General features: G+C 41.2%; 2 protein-coding genes across 6 annotated transcripts in view; both read left to right on the forward strand.

The window, feature by feature from the left end:
* Window positions 1-101: 101 nt before the first annotated feature.
* On the forward strand, window positions 102-3,023 carry LOC143214335 (protein-L-isoaspartate O-methyltransferase domain-containing protein 1). The gene is made up of 6 exons (XM_076435254.1): window positions 102-1,007; window positions 1,453-1,546; window positions 1,734-2,037; window positions 2,100-2,234; window positions 2,316-2,567; window positions 2,751-3,023. Exons 2-6 carry the CDS (start codon window positions 1,523-1,525, stop codon window positions 2,972-2,974), a joined length of 939 nt encoding a protein of 312 aa, XP_076291369.1. The 5' UTR covers window positions 102-1,007; window positions 1,453-1,522; the 3' UTR covers window positions 2,975-3,023.
* Window positions 2,909-12,327, forward strand: part of LOC143214329 (uncharacterized) — a 33,744-nt gene continuing 24,325 nt past the window's right edge. For 2 of the 5 annotated variants that reach the window (XM_076435228.1, XM_076435232.1), the window contains exons 1-7: window positions 3,094-4,469; window positions 6,058-6,306; window positions 7,094-7,416; window positions 8,741-8,851; window positions 10,302-10,393; window positions 10,526-10,615; window positions 11,015-11,118. In XM_076435228.1, the coding sequence (XP_076291343.1) occupies window positions 6,073-6,306; window positions 7,094-7,416; window positions 8,741-8,851; window positions 10,302-10,393; window positions 10,526-10,615; window positions 11,015-11,118 (954 nt within the window). In that variant the 5' untranslated portion in view covers window positions 3,094-4,469; window positions 6,058-6,072. The other 3 variants (XM_076435229.1, XM_076435230.1, XM_076435231.1) reach the window with 3 other exon arrangements.

Here is a 12,327-nt window from a genome sequence, read left to right on the forward strand (position 1 = left end):
ACTTTCTGTTTACAAGTAGATATTATAGTCTTCCGCAAGGCTGGAGCCACCAGTTGGTGGTGTTGGTGGTTCGCGATGATTTTGTTTATACCTCGGTATGAGATCGTTCACAAGAGTTCTAAATTGTCGAAAGTACCACGTGGCTTTTGCTTTCTGATCGATTCACTTGAAAACTTTGTATCGAATACTACATACGCGCCTAGACTGCATGAGAAAGCCAGTATAAGGTTTGGTTAGGTCTCGATAATAGTACTGGTATTCAAAGGGTTAATTTTGCAATATCATCTTATCGTATGCAATTGCAATATAATTAAATATACGACTAAATTTTTAATGTAACAGATGTGTAATCTATATTATATGTATCTAATAACTGAAATAAGTATATTTCAGCATCGATTAGATTGATGAATAATTATTATAATTGTTTTTGTCGCGAAATAAAAATATTGCTTGTGAAATACAATGATCCACCTATTCATCCACATAGTTTCTTAATAAAAATGTAACGTAACTCTCGGCAGTCAATGATTAACGATTAATGTTTTTAATCAGCGATTGACGATTACGATTGACTAATATTTATATCATAGACAACTACTTTTATCAATTAATTGAATTAAATACGATTCCAGATCATGAATTCGTTGTAATCGTAACCATGCAGATGTAAATTATTAATCGATTAATGCCCAACTCTAGCAACCCGATTGAATACAATCTTGCGGTAGATGCGCATGCGCACTAGAAACTTGCCATAGTACTTACAAAACTTTCGCGTTTTTAAACATCGATCAAAATAAAAGATACAAAAGCAGCGGAAGATATGAAATATAATTCATACTGCACTATCAACAATTTACATTCGACGCCTGCAAAAACAACGCAGTCGCGTTCTGAATCTTGGAATTTAACGACGTCAGTGATCGCGTGTCTTCGTTCGTTTGTCATTTTCTGTCTTCCTTTTCTTCTTTACGATCAACTATACACTAAATAGACAATTAAAGGTAAAGGTTCTAGAATAACATAAGTCTTGTAAATATTTCTTCGTTTTACCAGCTGTCAATCTTTTTACTCATTTTGCGATCTACGATTTCAATGTGCGGTACGAGATCGTTGGACATTCAAATTTTAAATTTCCCGTACTTTCACCGTTTTAGTGCCACACAGCGCGATCGTGTTTCTTCTGTTCATTGCCGAAAAATGCCAGCCCATAATTCTATAGAATCGAGCAGTATAACTAAATAAACTAAAGAATCAATTACATTGCAGTGTAACATTCTGCAATGCAAAACGAAAGATGCGCGATCGCCTGACATTTTTCGACTGTATTCTCGCAAAGACCCCCGGCACTGAAATGATTCATTCAATTTTTCTCAATTATTTTTTGAGAACAAAAGATGACAATGACGTAAAACATTTAATATTCCTCTATATTACATTTTTTAATAGGTGAAATATATCATCGGACATTACCATATCTATATTATTTCCCATGTTTACATGAACTTTGATACCTGCCATGGATACACCATGTCTTGTCGCGGTAAGTTATTTTTAACGAGACATGATTATCGTTATCTCGGTTATTTAGTGTTTTAGAATAAACTATGGCGGAGTCTGTTTGTATCTCAGTACATATTTCACATATATATAATATATATTTTTTCTTTGATTATACGATGTGAACTATTTATTTGACTAAATATTTTACTCTGTTACCGGCCTTCAAGCACCTGATGATGTTCAAAAGTGGGAAAATAAGGCAAAACAATGATGACCTAATCGACGACATGCACATAGAATCAAAACTGGTTGAGAAAGCATTTAGAGCGGTCGATAGAGCAGATTACGTTTTGGCATCCCATAGACACATTGCTTACAAGGATTTTCCTTGGGAGCTGGGGGATATTCATCTGTCTGCACCGTCTGTGTACTGTGAAGTAATAGAAAAGCTTTGTTTACAACCAGGACAGAGTTTTTTAAACATCGGGTCAGGAACTGGTTACCTGAACACAGTAGCGGGACTCCTATTGAGTAAGGACATTGTTTTAACGAGCCCTTACAGAGTATTCCTTATATCGTTGTTCCTTTCCTAGCTCACAGAGGGATAAATCATGGTATCGAGTTGAAAGATAATTGTATAAAGTATGCCAACGAAAGGCTAGAACAGTTTATGAAGAAATCACCTGCTCTGGATGAGTTTGACTTCTGTGAACCACGTTTCATCCAAGGTAACGCACAGAGAATTCAGTAACAGGTGCATGTGGCTTCGGGTCGAGCAAGGAACAGTTACATAACTATGCATTCAACAGGAAACTGTCTCAATGTTGTGCAAGACAGACAATACGACAGAGTATACTGCGGAGCAGAATGTCCTGAAACGAATCATGCATTTATCAAACAATTTGTATGCATTGGCGGAATCCTTGTAATGCCTGCCCAGAATTTCTTGAGACAGTACATCAGACTTAACGAAAAAAGCTTCCTTATGTACAATATCCTGCCAGTATCGTTTGCTCAATTAGTTGTACCTATTCCTTCGATAGAGCCTTACATTCGTTTGCGTATGTATGTTTACAGCTGCCTCGACACTTTGCCTACTGGAAGCTTTAATTGGTTTGTTAATCGTTACCGCTATTAAAAAATGTTCACATGTGAATTATATAGGAATAAAATTACCAGTGGGTAATGTGTTCAAACAAATGCAGTGCATCGGAATGCATCATAACGATTTTATATTGTTTCAGCTGAGTGTAGTCGTGTTTCGTTGACGGAGCTGTGCAGAGGAACCATAAGGAAGAGACTATTAGAAAACATTTGGAGGCATAACGGGAACAATTTAGTGTCCAAAAAGGTCGAGGTCACTCGTGTAAATAGAGACGCCATTTCTAGTCACATGAAGGAAAGCATACGTCGCTTACCGTTGCCGATTAAACTGAAAATGTACACGAATTACAATCGCGACTTGTAAGATATGCGCGTATACAATTATTCAATAAATATGTACATGTATAATAATATAGTTTTCTCTGATTGAAAAGGGAGATTCGGCGATCATGGAAAAATTTCACCGCACTCGCAACATAAACGCTCATCGTACATCAACCTTACAGAGGCCCCCGTACTTGACACGGTAACTGAACAGTTTGTTATTCATCGATCGACCTGATAATTATCTCCCCTATCTTTTACCGGCGTTGCTTGGAAATATCGGCTCATCCATATCAGGACGAACCAGCTCTACACTGGTTTTTTCGTTAATCTGATAACGGTGCTATATATAATACAATTGTCAGAGTAATTTGTGTTAAGCATCGACACCTGGAGGATATCATCGCCTATTTATATATAATAATATTAAATCACTGGACTACATTGACGACTTCGCGTGACGTTTCATTTCATTTTTTATACTCTTTCGTATTGAAATGCAACAAAGAATCGGACCCGAGCTTTTGTACTGGCGTACTACAATATTTAGCTGCAGCCTTCTTAGATTACACCAAGGAAACCATATTTTACATAAACATCCGCAGTCTTCTAATGAAATTGATAAAGTTGATGCAGGGGCAGGATGGTGCATGCAATTATCTGGACACTGTGTACATGTAGCACAGTTATGGCTAGATATTTCAGGTTTGTTAGTTAACTATTCTTTAAAGTATTCGTGTTGGCTTTTCAATTCTATTGAAAAGGCTCAAGACTATCTTGAGGAAGAAGATTTATTGGCACTGAGGCAATGTGCAAATATAACATTAAGATATATTAATAAAAAAATAAAATTACAAAATATATTAATAATGCGGTGGGGTAACATGTGCTGCATCTATCACAAGTAAAAAGCTTATAACTTATTTTTGTATGTATTTGTCTCAAAGTTACGCTTAGAATGTGTAAAGAGGAAGGTACAAAGAATATTTTAGCATACTTTTTTTACGCAATTGGTTGGAACGAAAATTGCCAAACGTATCTACTTGCCGCGGTTTTCCCTATGCGAAAAGAAATGATGGCGAGACGATTCTGGGAAGGGTAGAATCGCGGTTTGAAGCAGCGTGGTTCCTGTCCCACCCCTTGATGGGCCAAGGGGGTGGACTGAGGGTGCGCGGTGCGAGATCAGCGGTGCGGAAGAGGCTAACGCCCAGCCGGCCGACAGATCGCGGGTTCGCTCGTTCGTTGGTTGGCTCGGGACAACCCTTCGCGATCGTCCTCCGCGATCTGTTCGTTAAATCGTGCTGTCGCGCCGTGTGATAAGATCGATCAAAATGCATCGTTGTCATCCGAACCCCTAGTGCGCTCGCCCTCCGAGCTCTTAGAAACCCGGATCCCAGGCTGGTACTATGACTTCGCACCCCATCGGGTCCGTGGGTGCTCGATGTAAGCTCCATTCGACGCGATCATCCCCCCTGGGTGTTGTGTCTGTGCGGGAGTAAAGTGTGTGGCAACGCTCGACGGAGGAGTACATATAGGTAAGCTCAGAACTGGAGCGAACCAAGCTGCACCGAGCTCTTCCGGGTTGTTGGCTGCGTAAGGGTTCCGTCCGGGATCTCACAGAACTCATTAACGAACGCGTTTCCCGCGGCAGCTGTTGCAAAATATTGTGAACATTCATGTACAGCTCGATCATCGTTTGAACGGCAAGGCGCCAGCCACCGATGCGAGCTTCAGTCCGAGCTTTGTTTATATTGCGCCCAGAGCTTTCAGTCTCTGTAACCCCTTGTTCTATAATATCCAGTTTAGCTCGAATCAAATTTATTCTCGATTTCTCCGTTGCCGATATCATTTAACACGATGACTGCCGGGCCATAATTCTAAATAGATATCTTCCACAAAAAAAAGACAAAATTTATCATACATGCGACACAATACACATTAATTTATTAAATTCGGTCAAATGGTACTGTCACCCATATGTATACGATTAATGTGGCATTCAACGTGTTAAACGTTAGCGAGAACGCGGTCGACAGAAATTTCCTTGTTCTTCTGGAGAAAATCGTAGCGCAATCACCTTCGTTGTCAAGTGTGATTTAAGATTCTCCGTAACAGTAACAATGGAGTTGTTAATTGTAAAGCGGGTCGAGTACTTCCTTCCGCGTTGAATCAAGAATTGTTTTTTCACCGGAACAATCGACGGTTGATATAGCGTTTTTTAAATAATTGCATCGTCGATAGCGCACAAGTAGAGAAAGATTATGAAACACCGGTGAGAAGCTAATCGGTAATCTATGATTCACGGTATCAACGTGAGTGCCTTTAAAGAGATTATTCCGAGACGTGCGCCGGTGTCAATGAGTCATCGAATTCCTAACAAGGCTAAAATAAGTTTCACGGAGAACGAATCCCGAACAGAATCGGCGCAATATCGGAATGGTTCTTTTCAGAGGAATGTAAATAAATCGAATACTGGAGGCTGTGCTTGTTCGTGGAACGGCTGCTTTGTGTAATCACGGATTATACTCCCACGTGGATTAATCCTGTCCTCGCCTGGCGTGTGATAAACATTGCAGCACGGTATCTGTCTGCTGGATTACGTCGCAAGCGATTCGCTGCTCCATTGTCACCGTTAATTATCGAATATAGAATACTCTTTCTACTTTAAATGCTTATTACGCTGTTACATGTGAAATGTCCGATTTTAGAATGCAAACGTTATGAAGCATTTGGATTAACAAATACTGTTATAGCCTTCAGGTTCTTTATATACCAGTTTAAGGTACGAAACTGATATTTAAGGTCTTCAGTTTTCATTTAAATTAAGTTTATTTTAACGTCAATCAATAGATTTATCGTGTATGCATTTTATATGAGTGATAGCACGACAGCATGATACGATGATTGATCAAAATATGGTAAATGGAGGCACGACTTGTGATTCATTAACAGAATATGTTGATTACAATGCTGCTTACTTTGATCAATAGGTTTTATCTAGGAAGTACTGTTTGTTTAGCATTACTGTTACAAATCGGTCATTTCATATGCAACAACCCACTTTCTCCGTTCATCGATAAATCTTGGTTTATTTGAGCAACATTATTCAATGGATTATTTCAGGAAGTCCTAGCGAAGATGAGGCTCACCGTATCCAGCAGCATTTCCCTTCTTCCCCTCTGGTGTCTGACCTTAATCGAAGCTTCCACTTCAGCCGAAGTTTCCTGTGGTGATCGTCGGACGGCACCTAGGGGAGTGATCCAGACTCCGAACTTCCCCGCCTCGTTTCCGGTCCCCATAAAGTGTCGCTGGGTAATCGACGTGTCCGACATACCGGCCACCAACAGTTCAATCGTCGTCTACCTGACCCAGGTGCGAAAGGAATTCCATGACTTCATACAACAGCGATCTACCAATTTGATCGAACTCAAAAACTGGACGCAATACCCCTCAAAATTATTTCTGCAGGGGATGAAGTTACCCTTAATTTTCTCCAGATTTGTCTATAAAAAAAATAGTCATCGTATCTATTTCTTTTTCTCCTTGTTGTGGTGGGGAAATGATCAACCCTCGATCACGATGCTTTCGTAGAAAGTCGAGGGAGAGCGTCCTCGCCCCAAATTTTCTTGCCTCACGAGAAAGAATTCTGTCGAAGGACACCGAGTCTAAGTCGCTTCCGCAACTCGACTGTCCTCGGTCCTATTAAGACTCCGAAATCAAAATCATTCGAAGGATCCATGAATTAAAATTCAACATCTGTAATCTCACCCGGAGATTTCCACTAGAACCGTTAGCACTCGAGTGGGGACTCTGAGACGCCACTAAAACTTGCCACGACATTATCCGAAATATTGTTTACATTATTAAATTTGTTTTATTTAGTACATCAGTAAACATTTAAATATTCATTAAATCATAGAATGGAAATACTCTAGGTCGGAAGAAATGTTTGATTGTCGAGTTGAAGCAGTTTCGAACGCAAAGGGTCAAACCCGAAATTGTTTAAAGTTTATATTCCCCTTTTCACGTGGACCTTTCATTTGACCGTAAAGAGTACCACGCCATTGACAAATACGTACACAGGATTTAAACCAAATGAAAAATTTATGAAAATTTATATTCCTCGTGGATTCATCGGATTCCGAAACGTTCCCCGCAGGTGTACGTGTACAAGGGGCTCCGGTTCACCGAGTACGCTTACTATGAATCGGAGAGCATGAACTTCGGCGCGGCGTTGATCAAGGAGGTCACGGAGGGGAACGTGTTCGAGTTCAGGTGGCTACGGACGTTTCGGCCGTTTCTCGTCGTGGAATTCGAGCTGGATCGTTTAGAAGGGAACCACGTGCGTGTACTGGAAGATCTCCTCGATGTGTACGGGTTCAACGTCACGTACCAGATGACCGAGGTCGAGCCGAATTCGGATTCGTGCTCCGTGCAACATTGCTCCTTCACCGGCGACTGCCTGGTCTCCGCGGATTACGCGTAAGTTCTCTATATCTTTCCATCTACTTTACCTTGTGCTACTCACCTTGTCCCATTTACCTTTGTTTCTTTCCATCGGAACGCACCGCTCAGGCATACCAGCATCGCGCTAATTCATAAAGGACTGCGGATTTTTATGCAAAATAAAAATAAAATTGCCAGATACAAACTTAGACATTCATTTCTTCATTATTTTATTATGATCTTGATGTTCTTAACTATTTTTGTTTTCAATTTATTGAAATTACCAATAGAAGAAAGACATTTTTATATGGCTGCTGTTCCATATGATTAATGTAGGAAATGTTTCGTCTAAAGATAAGGTTGGATAAGATCTCTAAAAAATAAATACGACATTTTTCTTCAACTGCACATTGCACAGACGAACTCGTAAAAATTTTCATAAGGATCCGCAATTCATTTACCAGTCTTGGGGTGAATGAAAACAAATTCTGGCTGAATGTATTATACGTTTCATAGATCGATGTCTAAAGCGACGAATTAGCATATGCATGTAGGGTTTAAGCATTGCAACCAGCAATTATCCCGCACGCGAGCCAGGACCTCCCCGGGTTATCGTTTCACATTTTTTTCGCCGGTTTCATCTGGTCCCTACCGGTATCGAGCTTCTTGTTTTCTCGGAAGGCGACCCATTTCTCCCCGGAACACGTGCTTGCATTCTTTATGAGCAGCCCGAATGGCGAAACTATAGTATTCGCCCGCGGAAAGTTTGCTGACTCATACTCGACGCTCCCAAAGAATTCACGGCTTCCTTTCCCCATCTTATGGTTCCAAGAATGAGAACCTGTTTACAGCATCTAAAGAACCTGTTAACTATCGTTTCTGTGACTGGCAACTCTGTTTGAACGGGGAAGTAATTAAATAAACAAATGAGCCGGTTTGAAATAAAAGTATTTTCTCTTTTAATAATTCTGCTAATGAAGTCTGTATTAATTCCAAGACACAGGGACCACATAGACATTTCTTTCTCCAATAGTTTTAATGAGCTGAATCTTGTATTTCGTGTAGTCATTTTTCGTAAATGCATAAATTATTAATAACAAATTCTAATGCAGTCTCGGAATCGCCGAAGGCCTATTTAAATTTATGCTGATAGCTCCTCGAAGTAACTATTTAAAGCTGTAGATGGACTCTAATTAGCTCGTTGTGTTTCCGGTGCTGCAAAGAAAAATCGATTTCCAGTTGCCAGTTCAGTAAAAATGAATACTAAGTATTTGGATTTGAAAATTCTTCAACCCCATTCTTGAACTTCCCAAAATTCTTGTCGGCTTGTAACAAGGTCCCCTCCGGCATTTTCCCTCAGTAATTTCTGGTGCGACTGCTTCGAGGACTTCAGTGGAAGGACCTGCAACGAGGGACCCCAGTGCTTCGACGACAGTCGCGAGCCCGTGTGCCAAAATGGAGGGACCTGCAGGTGAGAAGGACCAAAATTATATTTGATAACACTGTGGTACCGTTTATTAACCCTTAGACAACGCTTGCGTTCGACAGTTTTCCAGAATTTCATTGGAATCGCCAGCTTACGGCTAAATTAAGCTCTCAGTCGTTCGTAGTCGACCAAAGTAGACGGGCGTGCCAAAATATATATTTAGAGGACGAATGCCACGCTGTCTGTGCACGTCACGAGGATTTCCTCGTCGCTCGTGTTTTAATTAGGGGCTACGCACACCTTGAACCGTGACAAATGGGGTCAAATAAAAGAATTTTTATTTCCTGAAAAATTACTTTTATTCTGAAATGTGTATATCTTCTATAGTTTCTATTGCAATTTTTAAAGAAAAATATCCAGAAACTCTTGTGAAGGCTGTTCAGCAAGGACGTCACCGGTAGCCATTGCAACTTCTACATCTTTGTACCGAGATTTCGGTAGCACCCTGTATAATGACAAGACTCGATTCTCCGTTGATCCGAGACCACTAATGACGATCATCGTGCACCAGTAACCAGATAGAATCATTCCGAAAGGATGGAAGTAGGTCGGTCGCGAAGCCCGACACCCCGTGTCGACACTGTGGCGTTTCCCGTTCGAAGCGGAACCTCGAGTCTCTATAAAAATCGTCCTCTTCGATCCTATTGTTCAACCCACTATAAAAATCGCCCTTTTCTCCGGCGATAAATGGAACTGCTTTCAAGGAGGTGAACAATGTTTGCCGAAGTAACGCGGACAATAGCGACGCGGTCACGTTCGGAGCCACCGTTTGTTCCGCGTCGGTGAAATAACGCGATTTTGCCACACAAGAACGTCCTCGGTCTATGCGAAATTTATGGAACCGAGGGAAGAAATTGCCAGGCGGGCTTTCAAAAAGAATTCAATGGCGCGAGCCCCATTCAAACGGGTTTTAATGACGCGATATCGGCCCCCATTAGGACAACACTGTGGTCGTTGAGTGGGTCAAGCGACATTTTTCTACTTCTCCGTTTACCACCGTCACATATGTGTGACGTCCACAATCTCGTAGTTTAGTGAAAGATAGTCTAGTTAATTTCATACGGGTTAACCTGGGTTGGTCTACAACTCATTTGACCGACACTGTTTTCATTGACGATTTGACCGTGTTAGTGTCGGCCAAACCGTGTCGATGAAGACATTTGTCGACGATTTGACCGTGTAGATGAAAACATAGTGTCGACGGAAGTTACTGTCGGTCTAATCGTTGACGAAAACAGTGTCGGTCAAATGAATTGTCGACCAACCCAGGGTAACCCATTTTATACAATCTACTCAAAGACTTCACTTACTGACAGTATATACTCCTTTATAATAATAATAAGATTGAATTTATTCAGTTCATTGTACATTTATTGACATTTAGTACAATATGGATTGTATAAATGATTGACGCGGTAACGTTGAATGATTGCAGGCAAATGGGAGCAAAAGCGATGAGCTGCCACTGCCCGGTCGGCTACGTGGGTAGACGATGCGAGATTCGCTTGATGGACACCTGGGACCCGGGTAAAATGCTCTTCGGCATCGCTCAGATAATTTCTCAATGAGTCATACTCGCATACTACGACGAGCGTGACTCATTGACGGGAGGATCTGTCGGTCTGGCGCTTCACGAGGTCAATGCTTGCCTGTTCGCAGAATGCGGACCCGAGAGTTGCATAATGCAGTGCCCTTTGGAGGACGGGGAGGCCCCGTGCGTCTGCAGGAATGGCACCAGGATCTATAACAGTGAGAATTGCATTCCTCGAAGCGCTAACCCCCTTGCACCATTATTTTCTTTATACGGCAATTCAAACTTCTTTGCTTTTTATAATCTCCTAGAGGAAGTAGAACACATTCCTGTTGATTTTATTCTTGCAGTTTCACCAATGGTTGAGAGAGAACCTCATTATAATCTCCTAGAAGGAGTAGAATATTTTTAGTGATTGTATTAATATATTTTTGCTAATGATTGAATACCTACAATTGATTGTAGGTTGTATTCTTGATTGTATTGATTGTATTCCTACATTTTTGTTAATGGATGAATATTTACAATGATTTATGAACTGACTCGCTATTATAGAGCAGGGGGGTTAGCTTCCCTGTTGGACTTGCTTTTGCAAATGGTGTTATACTTTTTCGCAGATCGGTCGCGGTACGAGTGCAGGGTTAAATTGACGAATGTGACCTCGCTCAGAGCCGGTTCCGTGCTGCAACAAGGAAGCCTCGAGTCCTACGTCGGCAAACAGGTGAGTGAAACACGATTTACAATATGAAAGACGAACCGGAGAAGTTGTAGTAGTGCGATATTGTTGGTCCTCTGGGCCCGAACAGGTGGTCCACGGTTTCTCAGGTGGCCCATCTGCTAGATCTTTTTAATCCACGTGCGCTGTTCATTCCGATAGGGTTGCTTCTAATTGAAATTTTTCTTGCTTGATTACAGAAGTTAACAGGTACATTTTTAACAGAATTGAGCGTCACACATAATTTAATTCTCAAATTATAAGTGTCCCAATTTCCTGAACAGCGTACAAGGGTTCAATAGAACCACCACCGGATAATTCATATCGAACGGATAGATTGCATACAATTGATGGAATGTATAGTTCATGGACATTGTGATATGAATCGAAAGTGACTCGACCATGACCCGACAAGTCGATTTCGTTCACAACAATCGCTTCGTTGAACGAACATTAAAGGAACTCGAACAATAGGCAAGTCCAAGCTATTAAGAAAATGAAAAATCATTTTCTTCGTCGGTACCGCAAACCCAACTCACAGGCAATTAGCACGGACTAATTAATCGCTGATGTACAGTCGCGCGAGGATTGCGGGCCCGCGCGTGACTCATCGGAAAACAGCAACAGAAAATCTGCTGTTCGTCAGAAGACTTAGACACGCTAAGATCGTGATCGTGAATTCGGTATCAGAAGCAGTGATAGCGGCGACACAATGCCACGGTGTCGCGTTATCGGCCTCTCTTTCGTAATCGTCTGATCGGCGTGCCATGAGCCCGACCACTGCTGTTTACGAACGAGCACGCGCCTCCGTGTGACAGAGATACGGGTCGTCGACAACTATTTATTTAATCACGCGACCCGTTCGTGCGATCACAGCGATCGCAGAACGGCCACGCGATCTGCTATTAATTGGTGACCCCGGGTTACGCGATTTGACGCTTATGTCAATAATCAGGGGTGTTTACCCACTACCAATTTTTTTCAAACCTTTTCAATATTTTGTTTCCATCAAATAGCAAAAATATCGTAAATTTTTATGTTCTTGTATCATCACTAGACTGCGGATCTTTATGCAAAAGAGAAATTTTCCGCGTTAATTGCAAGACGTACGAAATGAACAGGAATTTATTTCTCTTGCGAAAAGTTAGTTAGTTATTGACAGAATGGTTCAGTCCGCGCGATAACAATATGTTTACGGAGACGCCCAACAGAGCT

This window comes from Lasioglossum baleicum, chromosome 12, assembly GCF_051020765.1.
Source record: "Lasioglossum baleicum chromosome 12, iyLasBale1, whole genome shotgun sequence".
NCBI classification, from domain to species: Eukaryota; Metazoa; Arthropoda; class Insecta; order Hymenoptera; family Halictidae; genus Lasioglossum; species Lasioglossum baleicum.